This window comes from Sebastes umbrosus, chromosome 11 (genome assembly GCF_015220745.1).
Source record: "Sebastes umbrosus isolate fSebUmb1 chromosome 11, fSebUmb1.pri, whole genome shotgun sequence".
Classification (NCBI taxonomy): Eukaryota; Metazoa; Chordata; class Actinopteri; order Perciformes; family Sebastidae; genus Sebastes; species Sebastes umbrosus.
The window spans coordinates 27,409,833-27,431,158 of NC_051279.1; the positions used below are offsets into that span (position 1 = coordinate 27,409,833).

The 21,326-nt window shown below is 40.0% G+C and overlaps 1 protein-coding gene across 2 annotated transcripts in view; it reads right to left on the reverse strand.

The window, feature by feature from the left end:
* The window catches only part of cep192 (centrosomal protein 192), a 37,896-nt gene extending 18,200 nt beyond the window's left edge, over positions 1–19,696 (reverse strand). For both annotated transcript variants that reach the window (XM_037783520.1, XM_037783519.1), the window contains exons 1-30: positions 19,471–19,696; positions 18,326–18,557; positions 17,237–17,329; positions 16,584–16,741; positions 16,280–16,341; positions 15,657–15,798; positions 15,434–15,549; positions 14,829–14,918; positions 13,893–14,045; positions 13,545–13,695; positions 12,475–12,674; positions 12,025–12,147; positions 11,288–11,443; positions 10,811–11,081; positions 10,552–10,701; positions 10,369–10,433; positions 9,949–10,173; positions 9,469–9,607; positions 9,240–9,322; positions 8,860–9,150; positions 7,720–8,458; positions 7,426–7,543; positions 6,402–6,558; positions 5,282–5,972; positions 4,947–5,138; positions 3,620–3,768; positions 3,235–3,465; positions 2,262–2,387; positions 825–950; positions 506–569 (exon numbers count right to left, since the gene is read on the reverse strand). In XM_037783520.1, the coding sequence (XP_037639448.1) occupies positions 506–569; positions 825–950; positions 2,262–2,387; positions 3,235–3,465; positions 3,620–3,768; positions 4,947–5,138; positions 5,282–5,972; positions 6,402–6,558; positions 7,426–7,543; positions 7,720–8,458; positions 8,860–9,150; positions 9,240–9,322; positions 9,469–9,607; positions 9,949–10,173; positions 10,369–10,433; positions 10,552–10,701; positions 10,811–11,081; positions 11,288–11,443; positions 12,025–12,147; positions 12,475–12,674; positions 13,545–13,695; positions 13,893–14,045; positions 14,829–14,918; positions 15,434–15,549; positions 15,657–15,798; positions 16,280–16,341; positions 16,584–16,741; positions 17,237–17,329; positions 18,326–18,498 (5,434 nt within the window). In that variant the 5' untranslated portion in view covers positions 18,499–18,557; positions 19,471–19,696. The remainder of the gene's footprint in view (positions 1–505; positions 570–824; positions 951–2,261; positions 2,388–3,234; positions 3,466–3,619; positions 3,769–4,946; positions 5,139–5,281; positions 5,973–6,401; positions 6,559–7,425; positions 7,544–7,719; positions 8,459–8,859; positions 9,151–9,239; positions 9,323–9,468; positions 9,608–9,948; positions 10,174–10,368; positions 10,434–10,551; positions 10,702–10,810; positions 11,082–11,287; positions 11,444–12,024; positions 12,148–12,474; positions 12,675–13,544; positions 13,696–13,892; positions 14,046–14,828; positions 14,919–15,433; positions 15,550–15,656; positions 15,799–16,279; positions 16,342–16,583; positions 16,742–17,236; positions 17,330–18,325; positions 18,558–19,470) is intronic.
* Positions 19,697–21,326: the final 1,630 nt, after the last annotated feature.

Sequence of the window (21,326 nt, forward strand, 5' to 3'; positions counted from 1 at the left end):
AAACTTTGTCATTGTTTTGTGTTGTTAATTTTTTTATAATGGTAAATATATACATACATTTGCGTAAAGCAAGCACATTTGCCCACTCCCATGTTGATAAGAGTATTAATTACTTGACAAATCTCCCTTTAAGGTACATTTTGAACAAATAAAAATATACGACTAATTGGGATTAATCATGGACAATCATGCAATGAAACATTTTAATCAAGTGAAAGCCGTAGTAAATGATAATAAATAAATACATATATTTAAAACAATGTCTGCATTTTTTCAGTTCTCATGAAAAATTACTTTTTAAACTGCATTTTAAAAATACTAATACTGATTTCCCCCTGGAAATTGCCCCTACAACAAACCTCTTGATCCACAGGAAACACTGGATTATTATAAATAAATATTATAAATATATAAATAGTTAACACATCCCAATGCCTTTAGCATGAACGATGTCAACAGTTAAAACCATCAAGTGTTATTTAAGTATTCAATTCAGATTAATTACCTGAAGAAACGGTGTACTTCTGGGGGGCCTTGAAGTGAACCCAGACCATGAAGCCCTGTGGATTCTGACAACAAAAGGTACAATTCATCATGCAACTGATAAAACCTGTTTCACAGTGCTTAATATGTGAGATAGAGAACTGAAACTGTGAAACTGGGTTACGCATATTTCTGCCTCTCTTTCAGAAATTAATCAAAAACACCGTGATTCATTTGTTAAATACCACAACTACTTCAACAAACTAAAACATGAAACAAAAACATGCAGCATGAAATAATAATAATAATAATAATAATAATAAGGTTGTAATGATTCTAACCTCTCCGTAGCTGGCATGCATCACGTGATTCATCACCGAGGGAGAGTGTCCAGCCTGCTGCGTTGCCTCAGATGTAAGGGTAACAGGGTGCTTGGAAAAGGTGAAGCATCGCCATGCTGTAGCATTCTGGAGAAATGAGGTGTAAAATGAGAACCACTCGGATACTATTTATTATGCTCACTGCCGTGCAAGGATGAGTTGTGAAAAAGTTTTTCATTTCCTCCCTAGAACTAGGGATGCACGGATCCGTCTTTTTCCAATCCCGATACTGATAACGACACCTGGGCTTCGGGTATCGACCGATACCGAGTACGGATCCAATACCAGTGCATAATTAATAAGCTGTATGCCTTGATGAGTGGAAGTGACTGGGATCATTCTTTTATGTGTAAGGCAACATCATGCCTGACATAAACATTGCTTTCCTAACTTTGTTAAACAAAATGTAACAAATAAATACATAGAAAATATAACATAAATTTAGTAAACCAACAACTTGGCAAAAAAAACCTTCAAAATTAACAGGAATAACAATTCAGGTGTAAACGGTCTTAATGCAGCAACAAATTGGTCAAAACTTAAACAGGTAATAAATTTACAGTATATAATGTATAAAGTATATGAACATAGAATTGAATTGAATAGATTAGTCCTATTGTCACCGATATCCGATCCAGCTATTTGAGTCAGTATCGGCCTGATATCCGATCAGGTATCGGTATCGGTGCATCCCGACCTATAACACCCTCAAAGTTAAGAAACATAAAGACCAGATTCATGCTGGATTCAAGACCAATTGCATCCAGTGTTGAGATAACTTTTAATGTTCACTTAAACATTGCCATTATAGCAAGAGACCACTCAAAGATATTTAGTTTGTACTTATTTACTCTCCGTAATGTCAAAACACAAATAAATCTCTTTAGCTTTTGCTCTAACATTAGCTTAGATGAGGTTTAATCTTTAAGGTAGTAGTAGTAGTATTGTAATTCACATGATGCTTAGCCCTCAGAAGCTGCATTCAAATGTGCACCTGTGTTTCAGCCTTTCACAGTTTTATCTTTTTATCCTTTATGCGGATCTCCATTAGCTGTGTCTGAAGCCCAGCTATTCTTCCTGGAGTCCACTCAAATCACTGAACTTTTAGGCTATATTTCCGTACATAATCACATTATAATCTTTACCAACAATGACCAGAACAACAAAAGCGACAGCAACAAAACAACAATATTCAAGACAAAACCCAACCCATGACCTAGGTTAAATTTAATACTATTCTGGTACATTTTGAACTATTACTAGTTGTAACATGTAGAAACCACATAGCTGCCACTGGAGGTCACTGTATCACGGTTGTGGATCAGTATGTGTGTGTGTGTGTGTGTGTGTGTGTTTGTAAGTGGTTTAAGAATATATAGAAATGTACTGTTGACTCACTGCGCTGATGACCAGACGGATGGGCACTGTAGCATGAGTCCTGTTGAACAGTTTGAGAGGAAGGGATTTGGCACTGCCTCCTGGAAGGTCTCCAAAATCCAGACAGCCAGATTTGTTTACTTCAACCTGAGAAGCAAAATGAATTTGAGGTTCTGTCTTACATACTATGCAACATATTTAAATTTCATATTTATATGGGTCATTCAGTTAATGTGGGAATAAGCAACTTCACTACATTATCTCAAAACACCACGTCTGTACATGAATCTCGACTTTGCTTTGTTTCTTATGATTTTGAAATCTACTTTTAATGCCAGATTCGATATATATTTGCTTCGTTTGAGTTTATGCTGAGGTAGAAGGATATACTGACATTTATGTTAAATGCATTCAAACGGCCCCGATGGAGCTGACCATGGATGTATAAAGAGAACGGAGCTGACGCGAGAGCTAGAGACCACCTCGGAGAAGTTAGAGAAGGTATACACGTGTGACTACGGCCGGTTTTCAAAATAAGCTGTTAACAAAGTGAACTGTATATACAAAATACATATATGGAAATAAGATTGATTGGATTATATTCACCAGAAGTATAAAACATTATATGTCCCTTATAAATTAAAAAGAAAATACCACAAATTTGTGAGGGAAATGTCTTATTCTGGTTGCTGGAAAAATATCTAATAATTGCTGACAATGACTGATATATTTCACTTCACGACATTTCTGACTACATACAGATACAAAATCAAACATTTTTACTGTATTAATTTAGATATTTTTCCAAAGAAAAAGTACCTAGAAGTGTATGATTAAACTCTTCCCCATGGTCTAGTGTTAAAAAAGTTAACAAACATCGCAATAAATTATAATATCGAATTACAATACTTGTAGAATCGCAATAGTATCGTAAAATAGTAAAAGTATCGTGATAGTATTGAATCGGGAGATAAGTGCACTGTCCCAGCCCTACCTCTAGTGCAGGATTCTCTGCTATGGCAACCAGCACCACCCTTTTAGCAAAGATGCTGGCCCTGGCAGCAACCTCCGTCTCCGCGGATGCAGGCCAGGAGCAAACACTGAAGACGCACTGGTAGACACCAGCCTGTGGAGGGATGAACAACACCTTCTGCTCCTCTGTACTCTTGGGGGCAATGATCGTCTTGTTCTTCACTATAAGCCACTGGTACGGCAAGCTATCCACCTGTAGGGAATGTCATCGAAGACAGAAGACAAGTTAATGAGTGTTGACAGCTGGTTTAGCCAGATATTTTATAATAACTTCTTTTGAAGATACGTTTAGCCTATGCGCTTTGACACGGTATAGACTTTGTCACCACTCTGTGCTTTCTGCTCACCTTCTCTCCATCGATGGCCAGGCCGGTGACAGTGATTGACACTTGCTGCCATCTCTCAGAGGGGTTGAAGAGACTGAGGGAGGTCTGTGAAGCGATGCCTACACAGCAGGTGTGAGGGAACCGCAGCTCTTCTGGCACCACCACTTGGCCTGAGGATGACAGTGGAACATTGATAGCTGATACAGGGAAATGCTGCCCCTCCATGCAGAAGAAGTGGTAATGTCGTTTTATGAGTGAAGACAATGAGATACAAAGACTTGAACACTATAAACTATTGCAGCAAATTACAAATTCAGAATTAAACTGCTGGTTGCAATTTTCTGATGTACACAAGAAAATGATTATCTTCCTGTATTTAACAAACTGTTAAATGTTAGTTAAGGTATGACAAAGAATATTAACAAGACAACAACAGTCAAATCTTATAATTTTTTCTAATTTCAAGAGTATACACACAGTATATTAAAACGGGTGAAGGAAGTTAACTTTCTAAGAATAAACTAAGGCTGTCAATCGAATAAAATATCTAATTGCGATTAATCGCATGATTGTTCCTAGTTAATCGTGATTAATTGCAAATTAATCACACATTTTTTATCTGTTCAAAATGTACCTTAAAGGGAGATTTGTCAAGTATTTAATACTCTTATTAAAATGGGAGTGGGCAAATATAATTGCTTTATGCAAATGTATGTATATATTTATCATTGGAAATCAATTAACAACACAGAACAATGGCAAATATTGTCCAGAAACCCTCATAGGCACTGCATTTAGCATAAAATATATGCACAAATCATCACATGGCAAACTCAAACCAAACAGGCAACAACAGCTGTTAGTATGTCAGTATGTCAGCACACTGACACACTGACAGCTGTTGTGTGTCAGTGTGCTGACTTGACTATGACTTGCTCCAAACTGCATGTGATTATCATAAAGTGGGCATGTCTGTAATTGGGAGGCTCCTGGGTAACCATAGAACCCATTTTCATTCACATATCTTGAGGTCAGAGGTCAAGGGTCTCCTTTGAAAATGGCCATGACAGTTTTTCCTCAACAAAATTTAGCGCAAGTTTGGAGCGTTATTTATCCTCCTTCACGATAAGTTAGTATGACATGGTTGGTACCAATGGATTCCTTAGGTTTCATCTGATACCAGTATCTTCACTCTAGCTTTAAAACTGAGCCCGCTACAACCTAAAAATTGCAAGTTGCGTTACTGTGTCAAAGAAATTAGTGGCTTTAAAACAAATTTGCTTTAACATGTTATTATCGCGTTAACTTTGACAGCCCTAATATAAACATAAGAATAGTCCACTGCTACCTCTCAGATCCTCAAGACCACCTGCCACCAGTTGGTCTGCACCATATTGACTGTAGGGTTTCCCCATCATTTCCATGTCCTGCTGGCCCTGATGGGGTCTAGGGAGGAAATGTGACCCGGCAGACCCAGAAATCCCCAGAGGACCTGATGTGGGATGGACGTGTCTCACTGTGAGATCATTGTTAGGTATACCTAGGAAAAAAAAATGGAAGAGGAGGCAGAACCAATTTAACAAGTATAGTTTATGGATTTAACCATCATCATTTAGTAATTTACGATTTTGTAATGCATAACTCAGCCCCTATATTTATGAAAGCAGAGAGAAAAAGACATGCCTGTAGAGGACACACTGAAGAGACCATTTCCTGTTGCTCCCACATGATAAACACCAGGACGTAATGGAGCTTCAGGTCCCAAATACTGCTGAGCCAGCTGAGAGTTGAAGAGAGCGCGTCCAGCGAGGAGGGACTGCATATCTCCTTGGTGGGGAATGTCAATCAAGCCAGCACATTGGGGTTTAAAGCTGGGGATGGGCACATAGTGAAGTCCCTCTGATGTGTAGGACGGAGGCATGCCAAGGCCGCTAGCATACACCGATGAGGACACCGAGCTGGGAGCTCCCCACTGCTGGGAGCTCTGAGGAGCTGCAGTGCTGCTAGTTTGCTGAATGTTCACATTACTGCAATAGCCTGAGTCGACTTTAGTGAGCTGTCTTACATTGGACTCCGAGAGGTGCTTGTGGTTCCTGCAGCCTGCTGAAAGATCAGCAGTTCTGTCCCCGGGGCAGTGGTAGTTACATTCACTCTGGCTGCGAGTACAGCTCAGACCAGAAGCACTACGTGAGAGCTCCGGGGTTTTACACTGCTGCGCTGGAAGTGGGTCCAGACTTTTAGAGTGCTGCGGTTGCACCTGGTCCAGGCTTTTGGGAAGGCCAAGAATATCGGGGTCAGACTGTGCATCTGGTTCCACAGGTGGAGTTGGACTGAATCTGATGATGGTGGTGCTCAGTGCCATGGTGCAGTTATTCTGTGGACGGCAACAAGAAGAACAACCCAAGACAATTAAAGCAGCAGTAGGCGAGATTGGAGCAAATATGATTAAAAAAAGTTATTTTTATAAAACGGTCGCTTTATCCTGACAGTACTACATGAGACAGGTAATCTGAAAAAAAACATATGTCTCTGTGTCCTCAGGTGGTCCTATTGGCATCTGCAAGATTTCACAGACTGGAGGAAAACAACCAGTCAGAGCTGCTTTTAGATATAGTTAAAATATCTATAAATTCTAATCCTGTAAGCAATTATTTAGCAACGAAAGAGAACCAATAAGAGTATCGATAAGAGTAGTAGTATCGATAAAATCCTAACGATACCCATCCCTACTCATGCAACAAGAATGGAGCTTTCAATGCTGTTGCAGCCAAGGTGAAGTATGCTTCACTTTGTCCCACCGTACCTTTTGCCTCGCAGGTGAAGGTATGACAGTGCCATCATTCATTGAGATGTATGTGAGCCTGCTGAAACTAGGGCTGGTACAGGTAGACTCAGGAGAGAGGTCAACACCTGGACGGTTGTCTGCCAGACCACCGCTGGACGACGTAGGTGACACCATGCTGGCAAGACAAGAGCAAATGGCAACAAAGGAATACATCATTAATGACCCAAAATGCAAATGTCCCTTGTCTGTCAGTAAGTAGTGTGTGCATCAGCTAAACAACAGAAATATAAATTACAACAGCCTGGACTACAGACTAAATATTAAAGATTTAAGGGCCATTCACATGCCCCGTTTCCGCGTGGAAAACGCCAGCCGTGCTGCTTTTTTTTCTTTCCAATGTGCTTGGGAAGTTGCGCTCCTGCAGTTACTGAGCAACCAAAACCTGCGCGCTGCAATGACGATGATGAAGTTGTGGTAATTTAGCAAGAAGTCTCACTGACTAAACTAAACACCGTCAAATCAAAGATAAATGGATTTCCAGCACCATCACACCTCACACTAGCTTTACACTTGATTTCTCTCTGTTTGGCTAACTTTTTAACCGGATGTTGTGACATCCTCAGATGGAATGAAGCCAGAAAAATAGTCCGTGGGACAGATCATAAAGCTCTGCGTAGCCCTGTACTAAAATGATTAACTTCTCCAGATATTTACGGAAGAAAGAAAAGATATCTGCCAGCTGTGATTGGTTGTTCCTCATCACATGACATGTGGTGCGTGCTGCAGCGTTCCAAAAGTTGAACTATTTTTATCATGGGGTGCAGTCAGCGCGCCTCGAAAAATAGCCGCTTGGGAAGACTTGCGCGTTTGAGCGTGCCTTTCGCGCGTCTACATTAAGAACAATGGATTCAAGGGCGCATAAAAGGCGTTGTTAGATAATCATTTCATCATATCACATAAATATCAAAACTGAAGCCAAAGATTATTATTTAATAAAAATGACTAATATTCAATACATTTTATTTATTGAGTAATACAATACCTATCAGCACTGGGAATGGAGGTCTGACTTGGAGAGGAGTGAGTAAGCGGAGAGGTGGACGGTCTGAAGTTACACTGCGTCTCCTCCACACAGGGCTCAGGAAAACCCTTCAGCACCTCTGAGAAACAAAGTTATTGTTAACATACACATTTCATCTCAATATTCTCACAGGGCCAATACTTTCTAACCATATGGTGGCTACTGATCTCTACAGTTGTTTGAATAAGGGTGATGACTGTCCAGACAACTGTTGCATGTGTGCTGTTTAAATCAATATGTCTGGTTCAGACTCACCAGATGCAGGGTCTGGTGGAGGCTGGGTGTTTTGGCAAGAGAAGCCAACATGCTTTTCCACAGAGCTACGAGGTAGTGGAGCAGCAACGATATTCCTCGGTGGTGGTCTCTTCTCTGGAGAATTACTCAGTCTGTCCGACCTAATATTGCTGGATGCTTGTGGGTTCAGTTCCACTAGCTTGACTCCATTTTCTGTGAGGGTCCTGCCTGAGGAACTACAAGTCTTGGTAGCAGAAGAAGTAGAGTTATCACATGTTGTCATTTCATCTGCAGGAGGCGCAAGAGCGAAGGACTGCCCTGAGCCCACAGACCTTCTGCCAGAGCTGAGAGATGTGCGAGGACGAGGAATAGAGCTTCTGTTTGAGTGACCCTTATCACCTGGAGATGATGCATTTGGAAAGGGCACTGCAGATGAGTTAGTGTTTAATGCCGTCTCTCCTCCTCTGTCTTTCTCCTCACTTTTTCTTCTTGTGGGCTTTGTTTGAGTCTCACTATCCACTCGCTGAGCTGAGTGCCCCTGTTCCTCAGGATGTCCTGCTTGAGGGTTCCTTTGGGAGGTACTGAGGTAGTCAGCCCAGCCGGTCAGGTCAAAGGTCGTGTGTGCCACAGAGGCATCACAGCTGCCTGACACATCAGTCTGTTTCAGGTATTTTTCCATGTCGAAGGCACTCAGCTCTCCAACACAGATGCTTCTCTGCAGCGTATCCAGCATGCCACTCTGATCTGGCTCAGGGAGGACCTATGTAGAGGGCAAAACATGGTTTTGTATTTGAAATTTTCATTTTAAGATGAACATTTCAAAAAGGGTGATCCCTGCATCACAAATATAGATCACAGTTTAAGTATTTAACTTGAGCCATCACAAAAAATTACATTTTCTTCGTGAAGTTCTACAGAGGAAGGATTACTATTATCTTTTTTAATAAGGACTACATAAAGGATCAATATGTTTCATAATATGGAATGTTGGGATTGGAGCACTGGTCTTGGGTTAAGTTCTTTGATTACAGTTTCTGTCCTAACCCCAGAAAACAAAAAGTAAACTCAGATTAAGAGCACTTCGTAGTGCATGGTAATGACCAAATCAAAATACATACTATTAAACATAAGAGTAATATTTGAAAAAATCCAAAGCCTTACATGTTCAGCTGAGTGTGGTTCCTCTGTGCAGTTAACAGAAGGACCAACAGGCCTATTGGAGTCCGGTCGATTCCTCACCCTGCTCCTCTTCGTCAGCTCTACGATCATGGCAGCCAGCTGCGATGGGTCGGTGCTGATGGACGCATCAGCAATGGCTGAAGCAATTGTGCTGATACTCAGCATCAGATTGCTGCGGTTAGTGTTGGGGGACACACAGCTTTGGTTACCCAAGCTTGAATCAGAGCCAGAGCCCTCACTGTGGTCAGGTAGTGCAGCTCTAACGGTATGGTCCTAAAGAGGAGAAGGGGTTTTATGTCAGAAAGCCATACCGCCGTGCATTGAGATATTGAAATGTCGACATATCCAAAAAGTCCCTGTACCTCCTGTTCACATGGTTCTACATCAGTATCACCTTTCGGTGACATCCTTTCACCTGGTGCCTCAAGAGTTTTGTCCAGGTCCTCTGCAAGGATATGATCATGAGTAACAGTCAGAAAAACATAGTGTAAATCATTTTAAAGTAAGCAAAACACAGAAAAGATCAGGTACTACTGTATGAGCCTGGAAAGTGATTCTTCTTTCTCCGGCTCAGCAATACTGTGAACACACCTGGTTGGAGTGTTTTGTCTGCTTCGCTGATTTCCGTGGTGTCATTGCGAGGAGAGTCTCTAGCTGAGAAGTCTGAGGGGTGAATTAGGGGAAATGGTTCCCTTTTCTCTGGAGAGGTAATGATGTAGCCAAAGGACGGCTAAAGGAACAAAGACAAAGCTTTTAATACAGGTTACAGTCAGAAGGACTTTAAAAGCTAAGTAAATTTAATTTACACTGTACGAACTTGACTAAAAGAATTAGCTGAAACACAATCTTCTTCAGCCCTGTCATAATTATTTCTGGAGTCACCTGCCAACGAAAAAACATTGGCAGCTAGACCTCGTCTGCGATCAGACGCCAGCAGCATATCAATGTTGATGCACATCCCTTCTACAGCTTTATGTATGAATGAACAGCCTTCATATGACCCCCCCAAGAGACTACGAGAAAGTTATATCTTTAGGCTCTGTAACAACCTAAGAAAGCAAATTTACTGACCCGTTTAACCCAATCCTCATCATCACTGCTGCCCAGACAGCCCAGGGCTTCAGAGCGTTGTCCAAAAAACTGCCCTAAAGTCAGCCGAAGGTAGCTTTGGTCCCCCTGCTTAAACTCCGAAGAGACCTCAGAAGCCCTCATCAGGATGTTGCTGTTGGTGGGGGCCTTCCAAGAGGAGTCACTGTTAATGGTGCTGTTGCTGCTGGCTGGTTCAATCTTCTCCTCCTTATGACAAACAATATAATCCAGGGGATTTTCAGTTATTTTTAGTGTGTGACAACAGATGTATGTTCATTGGGTATTCTGCAGTGTGTTCTGATGTGACTCAGCCAGTCAGAACAGAAAACGCAGTCAGTTGTCTATAAAGAAAAGAACAACAAGACATTAAGACATGAAGGACAAAAGGGGGCTGCTGTATACCTGCATGAATTGGTGCTCCTTCTCAAATTCCTCTTGATCCTTGACTATCTTTTCCATCGCATCACCTGCAAAGGAGGACAAATTGGCTAAAAGTGTCCATTTATTCACAGTATTTCACAAACAAAAACACTACATTTGAGCATTCTCATAGTATTACAATTGAGCTGTGGACTTGGTACATACTTGCTGGAACAAAGTCCTCAGTCTGACACTGGCCAGTGTTCTCTGATGTCTTCCCATCAACCTCTTTCTCAAAGGAGGAGTAATATGCCAGGTCTGTCACCCACTGCCCTTCTTCATTCTGGTACACCACACTATGAGTGGCATCGGCCCCTGAAGAGACAAGCAACGCTGTTAACGCATTACACCATGTAATAAGATGCTTGAGTACCAACTATCAACTCAGTAAATGTCTGATCCAAACAGCACAGGTAAAGCCAACCTTGTTGAAACTCTAGCTCCAGGTTGTCTGGGCAGTGGTTCCATCCATCATCTGAATCTTCTTGTTCCTGGTGGAAGCTCTGGGAGAAATACTTGGGTTCCAGGGAGGTGGAAAGGGGGTTGTTGTCATCCTCACTGGTACTGTCTGAGGCCTCTGCGGCATTCACATTACCGCAAGGCCCTCCCCTTAAGCCCAAGGAAGACCTGGCACCATCAAGCTCATCTACTCCATCATCATCATCATCCTCGTCATCACATTCAGGCAGCAGTACCTAAGGGTGGGTTGGTTGACACAGGTAAACAGGCTGCATAACAATGAAAATTTGTCTGGATACTTGTATCTGACAGATATAAAATGTGTGATTAATGTGCGATTAATCGCGATGAACTATGGACAATCATGTGATTGAATATTTTTAATCGATTGACAGCCCTAGTCTATATGTAACTGGTACGTACTGTATTGTACGTATTGTACCTGGGAGAGGTGGAAGCTCCCCTGGGTGCCTTGAAGTTGGAAGAAAGTTAGGTTTGCTGAGTCCTGAGGTCTCCTGAGTCCAGCTCCACCCCTCAGGTAGGCTGAGTCCAACAGTCGGTCACCAGTGGGTCCCGACTCTGTGCTCTCCATGGCATCCTGGCATTCAAATCAGAACCATATTGACAAACAGCGCCTTAAAGCACATTCATTAGTGTTTTAGCCTTTGCAGTATTTTGCATCTTCTTGTTTGGGCATTAACATAGTTTAAATCATTGGGGGGCTAATGGTCCTCAGTAAGAGACAGGCACACAAATTACGAATGACCAGCTGATACACATTGTTTTTGATTCAACAAACATAAAAAGGGACTGTATGTGAAGTTTTTACACGTATAAACGTGTTTTAATCATTTTTTACTGCCTGTGGGTGAACAGGTTGTAACCTAACCTAAAAAATGAGACCTTCCAGGACTTTCTGGGTGTCCTCTATCAGCCCCTAGACTGCTTTTAATGTGAAGAACCTGGGGTGTTTTTTCCGGGTAAATCCAACAGATGTGACGTCATGCATGCTCGCGAGTGTTTTTAATTTCAATTAAGTATCATCACCATTCATTTGAAGCAATCCAAAAAAAAGAAAGCCATGTAATACAGTATTGTAAAATAAATATATGTCTGATTAAAATGCCCACCAGTTGGGCTGTTAGAGTTGCATTCGAGTTGTCATGCATCTGTACTCACCAGTGCTTCCTGTCGGTCCAGGACCATGCTCCAGTTGACGGGAGAAAGCCTCTGAGTTCCCCTTGATGCCTGAAAAGAAGAGCTGGCCTCTCCTATTCCTACCGGACCCACACGGTCACCCATCTGTAAAACATCGTGTAAATATTAAACTTTTTACGTGTAAGTAAGTGAAAACCTATAGAATATAACAATGTGCCAATAAAATTCACATTATGAGGGCAAACAGAAAGTATGTAAGGTGTACAAAATGGACGTCTTCAATATGGACTCAATTGTGTATGAAATCTCAAACCTTTATCACTGCAGATAAAGCGCAGGTGTCTGATAACATTAAAGATACTTCTGTTCCTCGGTGCTCCAAAGAGCCACCTTGCTGTTACATGGAATGCAGCCAATGTTATTAGTTACACCTGTGTTGGTCAAAGTACCAGAAGTGAGCCTCATTCTTACCTCAGTATGTCTGGAGAGTCCGTTCCTTCCACGTCCTGGCATATCTAGATCGCCGTCCTCATCCTCACCAACAATCCCCAGCCCACGCAGGACATCATAGGTGGTCTGGACGACAGGCATTGGGAGAGGGATGGTCGAAACTCCACCGTCATTTCCGCTTTCCTCACTCCCACTGCTCCCATCCCCACCTCCTCCATCTCCTGGAGTTACACAATGACACAAAAACAAGTGGTCACCTAATGAATTCAGGAGAGTGACTAGACCGTAGAGTTGGGTCGATTTCCGGTTTTGCCAGTCCAGTGTACGACCTTACCTTGCCAACCGGTTGAACCGGCATTTGTCATGATGATACGTTCTGGAAAATTAAAAAGTTGCTGACGTTCGCAACAGGTGCCGACAGCAATAAGCCATATGACAACGTGATTATCATAATATTATGTTTGTTTATAAATGGACGAACAGAGCCACTAATGTCTCACAGGCTGTGCGCATCTGCCGAGCCGGTGCCAGTGACTTCGACATAACACCAGCAACATGAAGGACATCAAATTTCAGTAGAGGTGGGAGAGGGGAGGGGGCACACGTTGTGTTTGTTTATCAAAAAGTTCCTGTGTTTTTTGGGGTGACAAGACGAGACAGGCTGTGAAGATAAGTGAAGGGGTTACCCCCAATGCTAGCTACAACTCCGGCCCAGGCTCACTTAAAGTGGGCTGCTAAGGTGGACCAGCTATTCTCATTCTGTGACAAGCGGTTGCTGAGTCAAGTGCGACATCTGGTGGTAAAATTCAGTATACCGGTCTGGTCCGATGTTGTGGATTAATGTCGGACCTGTTTGAAAATGTTTACAATGGCCCAACTCTACTGGACTGACTGACTGGCAGAAAAATCTGTCTTATGTAAATTAATATTCCCTCAAAACTACAAAGAAACAGCTCCGTGCTGAAAGCATATCCTAATATGCATTCACTTTGAAACATCAAGAAAGCAGGAAAACCAGCCAGAGAACCAAAAAGAAAAAAAGAAAGAAATAAGGCAGGGACAGAGACAATCATTTAAGCTGCATATTGTACCTGTGACTGGAGGGTTGATGACTTGTCCCTCTGCAGATCGTCTGTGTTCAATCCCAGACAGAGATGGACCGCCGCGGCCACTGGAAGCCTCATCATCAGAACTTCCTCCCTCTAAGCCCGGCCTGAAACTGGGACGATTACTCTCTCCAACCTGTACCCACATGTAGATACACACAGACAGAAAAACATAAATTGCATAAAGTAAAACTCTGTTGTACAGTACATTTTGATACGAATGATGGAGCTACTCGATACTGGATTTTTGAGGCCAATACTGATAATTATATTCAAGAGTTTTATAAGTCTGATAATAACAATATTTTAATAATAAAGATTTCTATTTCTGACCAGTTGTCTGGAGGTGCTGGGCAGCAGCCGTGTCCTGGTAGCACTGCTGTTCCTTCTGGCAGACTCCAGCTCATCCTCTGTGTCCTCATCACTGGCAGGACAGGAGTCCATACCTGTAGCAGCCAGACGCACATCAGGCATCTGGAAGTCATCCTGAAAAAAAAAATTAAAAAAATTAAAAAAAAAGGTACACAAGGTTAGCGCGATAGCGCATTAACGCAAATTCGTTTTAACGCCACTAATTTCCTTAACGCATTAACGCAACTTGTGATTTTTAAGGTTGTAGCGGGCTCAGTTTTAAAGCTAGAGTGAAGATACTGGCGTCATATGATCATATGAAACTATAAAACCTAAGTAAACCAATGGAACCAAACAACCAACCTAAATAACGCTTCAAACGTACACTAAATTCTGGCCAGGAAAAACTGGCATGGCCATTTTCAAAGGGGTCCCTTGACCTCTGACCTAAAGATATGTGAATGAAAATGGGTTCTATGGGTACCCACGAGTCTCCCCTTTACAGACATGCCCATATTTTTTATATTTATGCTAAATGCAGTACCTGTGTTTTGTGTTGTTAATTGATTTCCAGTAATAAATATATACATATATTTGCATAAAGCAGCATATTTGCCCACTCCCATGTTGATAACAGTATTAAATACTTGTCAAATCTCCCTTTAAGTTTAAATTATACTGGCAAACATTTAATGGTTGTTTGATTTGAGTCAAATATATGTGTACACAAAAGTAAAGGCAGAATTGTAGAATATGGTAATTTTAGAAATCAAGAAAGTCAGAGCAATCGGGGTCTCACGCAAACACCAAATTTCAATCTATGAAACTTTTTTCAGAGAGGAAGATCATATTTATACTTTCCATACATGCTGGAAGTAGCACATGGTCACAAAACAGTGAGGGTGTAAATGTGCTCACCTGGCTGTAGTCATCAAGGAACTGGTGTCTATACTGTTCTGGTTCTGTAGAGCTTGAGTTTGATGTGTTGTCAGTAGCACCCGGCAGTCCCTATGAACAATGAAATATATTAATGAGGACATTGAGACAAATAAATGAAGTGTATGAGAGTTGACTGAAAAGTTACTTTTAACAGTTTTCCCAATGGCTCACTAATGCTGGTCAAGTGTTAGAGAACAAGTGTAACACTTTCTGCACCTTTTCATATAGGTAGCGCCCTGTGTTCGTAAACTTAATTCCCAGGTTGGCACTAGTAAAACCCTTATTCCTGTTGTTGTTTTATTTTAATAACCCATAATTATTTCCTCCCTATTTCTTATATGTGGCTTCACTGTGGTTATGTTTATACCTAACAAAAATCACAGAACAAATATGTCCCCAACAATTTACTCAATTTATTAACTAGAAAGGAAGGATAATATCAAAAATATATAAAATAAACAGGGTTCACAATACTCTCAAAAATAGTATACCAAGAAAATAGCACTTTGACCTTTCACAGAGATAAACAAGTCAGTATTAACCCAAATAAGTAGAAAGTGTTTCAAAGGGGAGAAGAGTCTTACTGTTGCAGGAATCTCCTGGCCCTCCACTCTGCCTCTCTGCATGGCAGGAGGCACCAGCTTATTGAAATACAGCTCCAGCTCATCATCAGGCAGGCTGTTCGAATCAATGTCATCATCTGGGAATCAAACACATGTTCACAACATGACTCGAGTTTTGACAACATGTCGACAAATGTGTTGATTCTCAGATTTTCTGCAAGTAAAATATTAACGATGTATGAACCTGTGATATCGCTGTTCATGCTGTCCACAGACATGAGCTTCTCATTTGCCAGGAAGCTTGAGTTACTCCCACTGAAATGGTCACTGTCCACTCCCTCACTCTGCACATTGTCCGCCTCAGTTGTAGCCGCAAAGGGCTGAGCCTACAGGAATTGCACAAGAAAAGGAAACATATTTGCAGGCACCTGATCATAGTTTTGTTGGAGATAAAAAAAGCATTCATGCTCTGGAATCACTGAAAAAACTGCAACCTAAATTTGAAAATAGGATTTAACTTGTTTTTCCTCATACTGTAGGTATCCTGTAAGGAACTGGGGAGGAAAGAGACTGTTTTTTTTATCTGTTTATGAAAAATATATTCAAAAAGGTGTAAGATGCTTAAACATAAAGACATTAAACTGAAATTAAGCAAAATACAGGGTTTCCAATTATAAGAGTTAGGCCTTAAAAAATGGGTCACATGGGTTTCTCTTTTTGATATGCACATGAAAAAGGTTTTTATGAGCCAAAAAACTTAATTATTACCTATATGACCAAGTTTTGGGTCTATAAATTACTGCAAAAAAGCCATAACAGATAAAAAAGTACAACTGCCAACTGGTCAAGAGCTACCAAAATTGGTACCTTTGCATCTGTGCTATCTTTATGTCCAAACTGTGCAAACGTCAGAAGCCCTGTTGACAGATCTGTCAGAAGAGACAGGAAAGACAATGTACATTAGTATCATTCAAAGAAAATGCATCTTCATCCAATAATGACAATTATTTCTTCTCTATATATCAGAAGCACAAATATACATTATGTCCATAAAGTATTAGGTGAAGCCAACTTTTTCCAACCAAGAAAGGAACAATGACTGATTCTGAGGCTGGGCAGTATTGACACAGTGTTACACCTATTAAAGCTAGACAAGTGCAATAGCATTTACCTGTTGCAAGTTCTGTGGGCCGGCCGTGGACTGAGCCCATCTGTGTGGGAGGAAGCCCCAGCATGGAGCCTTGCTTTTGAGATGCGCTGTCATCCAAATTAATCTTCACCAGCATGTCTGAAAAACGGTGGGCTGCGATGAAGTCATCCGCGTTGTCCCTGTAATGCAGGCGGGATGTAAATAATTAGTACCATATAAAAATGACATGGAAAGAGAAGGCGGAAATTAAATATTACTGTAGTTGAGACATCATGAAAGTCCATCCCTTCATAGTAAAACTTACAACATTAAAAAATATATATTTATGTATTAAAATTAGGCGGTCATACTTTTAGTATGATTGACTGTTATTGAATGCCTCTCTGCGGACTGTACATAACTGTAAAATAATTCATCCTTCATGGATTGACTCACAAAAAGATAAATGTACACTGAGATACTTGAGATGCTTTTAGGTGACAATCTTCTGCACTGCTTTAAATAATGCAAACATTAGTCAACAAGCACTGCAAGTACAACAGTTTTAGAAAAAAAATCTGCAATTATAAAACAATTTCTAAGAACTAGAACATATGATGAGCTTTTTTTTTCTTCACAGACATCTTTGCAAAACAAATCAGCAGCATGAAGTACAAGTATTTATATACACTCACAAGTCATCTTTGAAGCTCAGGGCAAACTTGGGCTGTTCTCGAACAGATGACTGTGAGTTGGCCTCCAGATATGACGCCTCAACAGGATCTCCTCTGTAAAGCAGGAACACATAGCACTGCTTTAACAAAACAACTGATTGTTAACATACTAAACTGCTCAAACATCATGGTTACCGCTACAAAATTAGTACTGACTCACTATGAACATGTTCAGCGCTGTTCCTGTTACTTTTGTGAGAAATTTCTGAAACCAAGAAGTGCTGCAGCAACTTCTTATGAACAAACACATATGCAGTATTTCAATACTTCCTATTTCCAGTAGCATTTAAACCTGCAGTAGGTAGAATGTTTTTGGCATCATTGGGCAAAAATTCCATAATAATCTTTCAGTGTATTGTAATTCAAGTGTTCTGAGAGATAACTAGACTTCTGCACCTCCTCATGGCTCTGTTTTCAGGTTTTAAAAAATCTAGCCCGTGACAGGAGACTTTGGGCAATCACAGGTCATTTCAGAGAGAGCGTTCCTATTGGCTGTGCTCTGGCTAGTAGGCGGTGCTTGGTATTTCCTCAGCAGATCTCAACATGGCTGCCGGGTCACAAACTTACAGTACACTACACAAGATGTTTCTGAAAACATTTGAGGCGAGAAATAGGCATTAAAGTAACAGAATATTGATTCATATTTGATCAGCGCTGCCTAGTTTGACCGTTTGATCAGAGCTCTCCAGTGATTGACAGCCGGCTCTCATAGACGGATGCTGGACGGCAGACTCCAGCTCGGCTCTGATTGGTTGTTTTCCTCCAGTCTGATTAGGTCAGATTACCTTTCTCATGCACTACTGTCAGGATATAGTGACCGCTTTATAAAAATAACTTTTTTTTTTTAAAATCATATTTGCGCCAATTCTACCCACTGTACCTTCAAATGCTACAATAGTACAAACACAAACCTCCCAAAACAGGAATTGAAATAATTTCAGCGCCCATTCTCACACTAGTCAAATAGCTTGTGTGATGATTCAGAGAACGATGCATGAGAGCATTTCTACAAAAAGCCACATCTGTCCAACGCAGCAGCATGTTGCCCACCTGTTGTCAGAGCCGGGTTTAATTTTAGCCACTGTAGAGGCAGCCACTGGAAGTCCTGGGCCTGAACCCAATGTCACATTCCCCAGTGTGGCACGGCCACTGGTGCTGTCCAGAGACTTGCAGAGGAAACTGGGGAAGGCTTCATCTTCCAACTTGTAAAAACTGTCTGCCATGTTTTTAAATGGAGCAGCCAAATGTTGGCTTCAGTTCAGCTGGAGACCATCTGTAATGTCTAGGAATAGGAGAAATAAAAGGGCAGGTTAGTATTACTTTGAGATCTCGTCCAATAAGTTAGCAAACTTTACAGTGCACTGGCACGGATGGGACCATTTAGATTGTATGTAAGATATTGTCATCTTGTTGATATACCACCTTATAACTGTGAAAACCTGTGAGGAAAAAATGTCAAATACTTTTTTGAATATTTCCATGCATGTTTCACTGCTATACAGTTTAGCCTAGCTATCTACAAAACAAATTGAGTTCATGTTTTTTGTTGTGGTTGTTGTTTTTTACATTTATCCTTTGATATTGCAATATATTGTTATTAATTGTTTTTTATTTGATGAGTTTGTTTTATTGACACAACAAACATTAATTACTTCTTTATTGTTTTCTTCCATTTACATGCATGTTCTTTTAAAATATATATATATATATATATATATATATATATATATATATATATATATATATATGTTTTTGTTCTTATTTTTTATTTAATAATAAAAAATAAAAAAATCCATTAATAATATTAATAATATAAATAATAAATACAAATAATATAATAATATAAATAATAAATACAAATTGGCAATATTGTTCACCTGACAGTCATGCCAATAAAGCAAATTTAATTGAATTGAGAGCAATTAGCATTAAGTAGCTAACTTAGTGGTGCTAGGTTAGCTAACTTTTAACGCTAACTTGCTAAAAACAAGTGGGTTTGTTCAAGTTTGATCTGTTCTACGTACTCGCTATCTTCATTTACAAAGTGAGAGAAGTGCTGTAAGAACACAAGTTACAGACAACATAGATAAGTTAACTCAAACGTCTTGCTACCCTGAGCCACATCTCTCAACACTGGTCCATTTCAGCTGTTGAGTTATAACGTAAACGTGAACGTTAGTGGGACTTCTACTCACATCCAGAGGGGCCGAGGGACCACGGGTCTTCTCCAAACTCCAGTTTTGTATTCATAAACAGGTGCAGACACGTTGTAAGATGTAGTTAAGTCCCAAAAGAAACTTCCCAAACACTGAAGTTGTTCATTATTTCTCAAAAAGCAGCCACAACAAACAATCCGTCCAACAGTTCAGAGGACCAAGCAGAGCAGCGCCCAGAAGCCACAGGAAGCCCGCGTTGAGCGTCATGTCACATGGGCGGGACTTAACCAGTTTAAACCACTTTTGATTGGACAACGTAACTGAGAGGGAGTACATATTCAATCATGATTGGATGGGATTCATGTCATTCTATTGGACTTGGACACTTGAGGCAGTTTGGAAAATAGCCCATGGATGCATCAATCAGGTGTTTGTTCTTCCAAGATGAAAGAAAGATTATTATTTAGACTCAAGCCATAATGTGATGGCAATATAAATTACTACCAAAAATAACCTGTGGAAGTTGCAGATAAGATGCTACTTCTTTTTGGTTTTATTTACAGAAGAACTTCTCAAAACATTTTGAAAAAGATATCAAAGATTGAGATATTACTCACTTTTAACAATCCCAGTTATTCGGCAGATGAAATTAACATAACTGATTAATATCTTTGCAAAATGTTATATCCATAAAATGATATGGCTTAAAATACCCTCCTTTTATACTTTTAAAAGTACTAATTTCCAAACATATTTGACTACTATTGAAAACTTAAAACTCAAAGATTCTAAATTGGCAAAAACTATTCGATTATTTAGACATTTACATGTTGAATTTTGCACATTTACTACCTCAATTATTTTTAATTAAAGAACAAAACATTGTAACTTGCACACTTTGCTAATGTATATAGTATATTATTGCACACTTGCTAATGGATATAGTAGGTTATTCTGTTTATAATTTAGATTTTTGCTAGTTGTATTAGTCGGGTATATTTATAGTGTATTCCAATATTCTTTATATTTTTTATTCTATGGATATATTTCTCTAGTGTTGACATGTATATTTTATGTACTGTTCCTGTGCATTGCCTGGATAACCTGCTGCTGTAACACAATAAACTCCCAATTTGTGATCAATAAAGTACATCAATCGATCTATATTTCAAATTGATTCCAAGTGTTTAACATACCCTGATTGTTTTTCTCATTCTTCTTTTCCTTTCCTTACATTTTATTTGTTGCATAATTAATTTGATTTTTATATTATTTTTATAGTGTAAAATGTTTTCCGAAATTTTTTAAATGAAAAATCTGAACATGTTTATGTAAGTACTGTATTGAAATTTTGAAATAAAGTATGAAAAAAAAGTTTATCGAATAAACGTCCATAACTAAGTTGAAAAATGAAAAGTTAAGCAAACATTTGTTTCAACCATGCAGAAGAACATAGAAGCAAAGATGTACAGTATGATAGTTACTGGGCCAAGTGTTTGTTGTATCAAATGTTCAGCCAAGCAGCTGCAAGAAGGCCTTAGTTAGCAGACAGCTGCTTCACTTGCATTCCAGTTTTTGAGAGGCATCTATATACGAGTGAGCCATGAAATGAAATGTAATCCTCCCTGTCAAAACAAATGACTGTTTATTTCTCTAATTTAAAGTAAAGCTGGGAGGAGAAATGCCTCAAATACCCACATGGAAAAATCCAGTAGCTGCCCTCAGACGTCAGTCAGGTTCAGCAACACAAAAGCTGTGCAATTGGTAGGGATCAGTTAGTTGCTCAGAGACACTTCAGGAGGGCAAATCATACCTGAAACAAGAACTGAATCTGTTACGGATTTTTTAGTTTCATAGAATAGGTCACATCCAGTTGGCAGAGAAACATACCACTT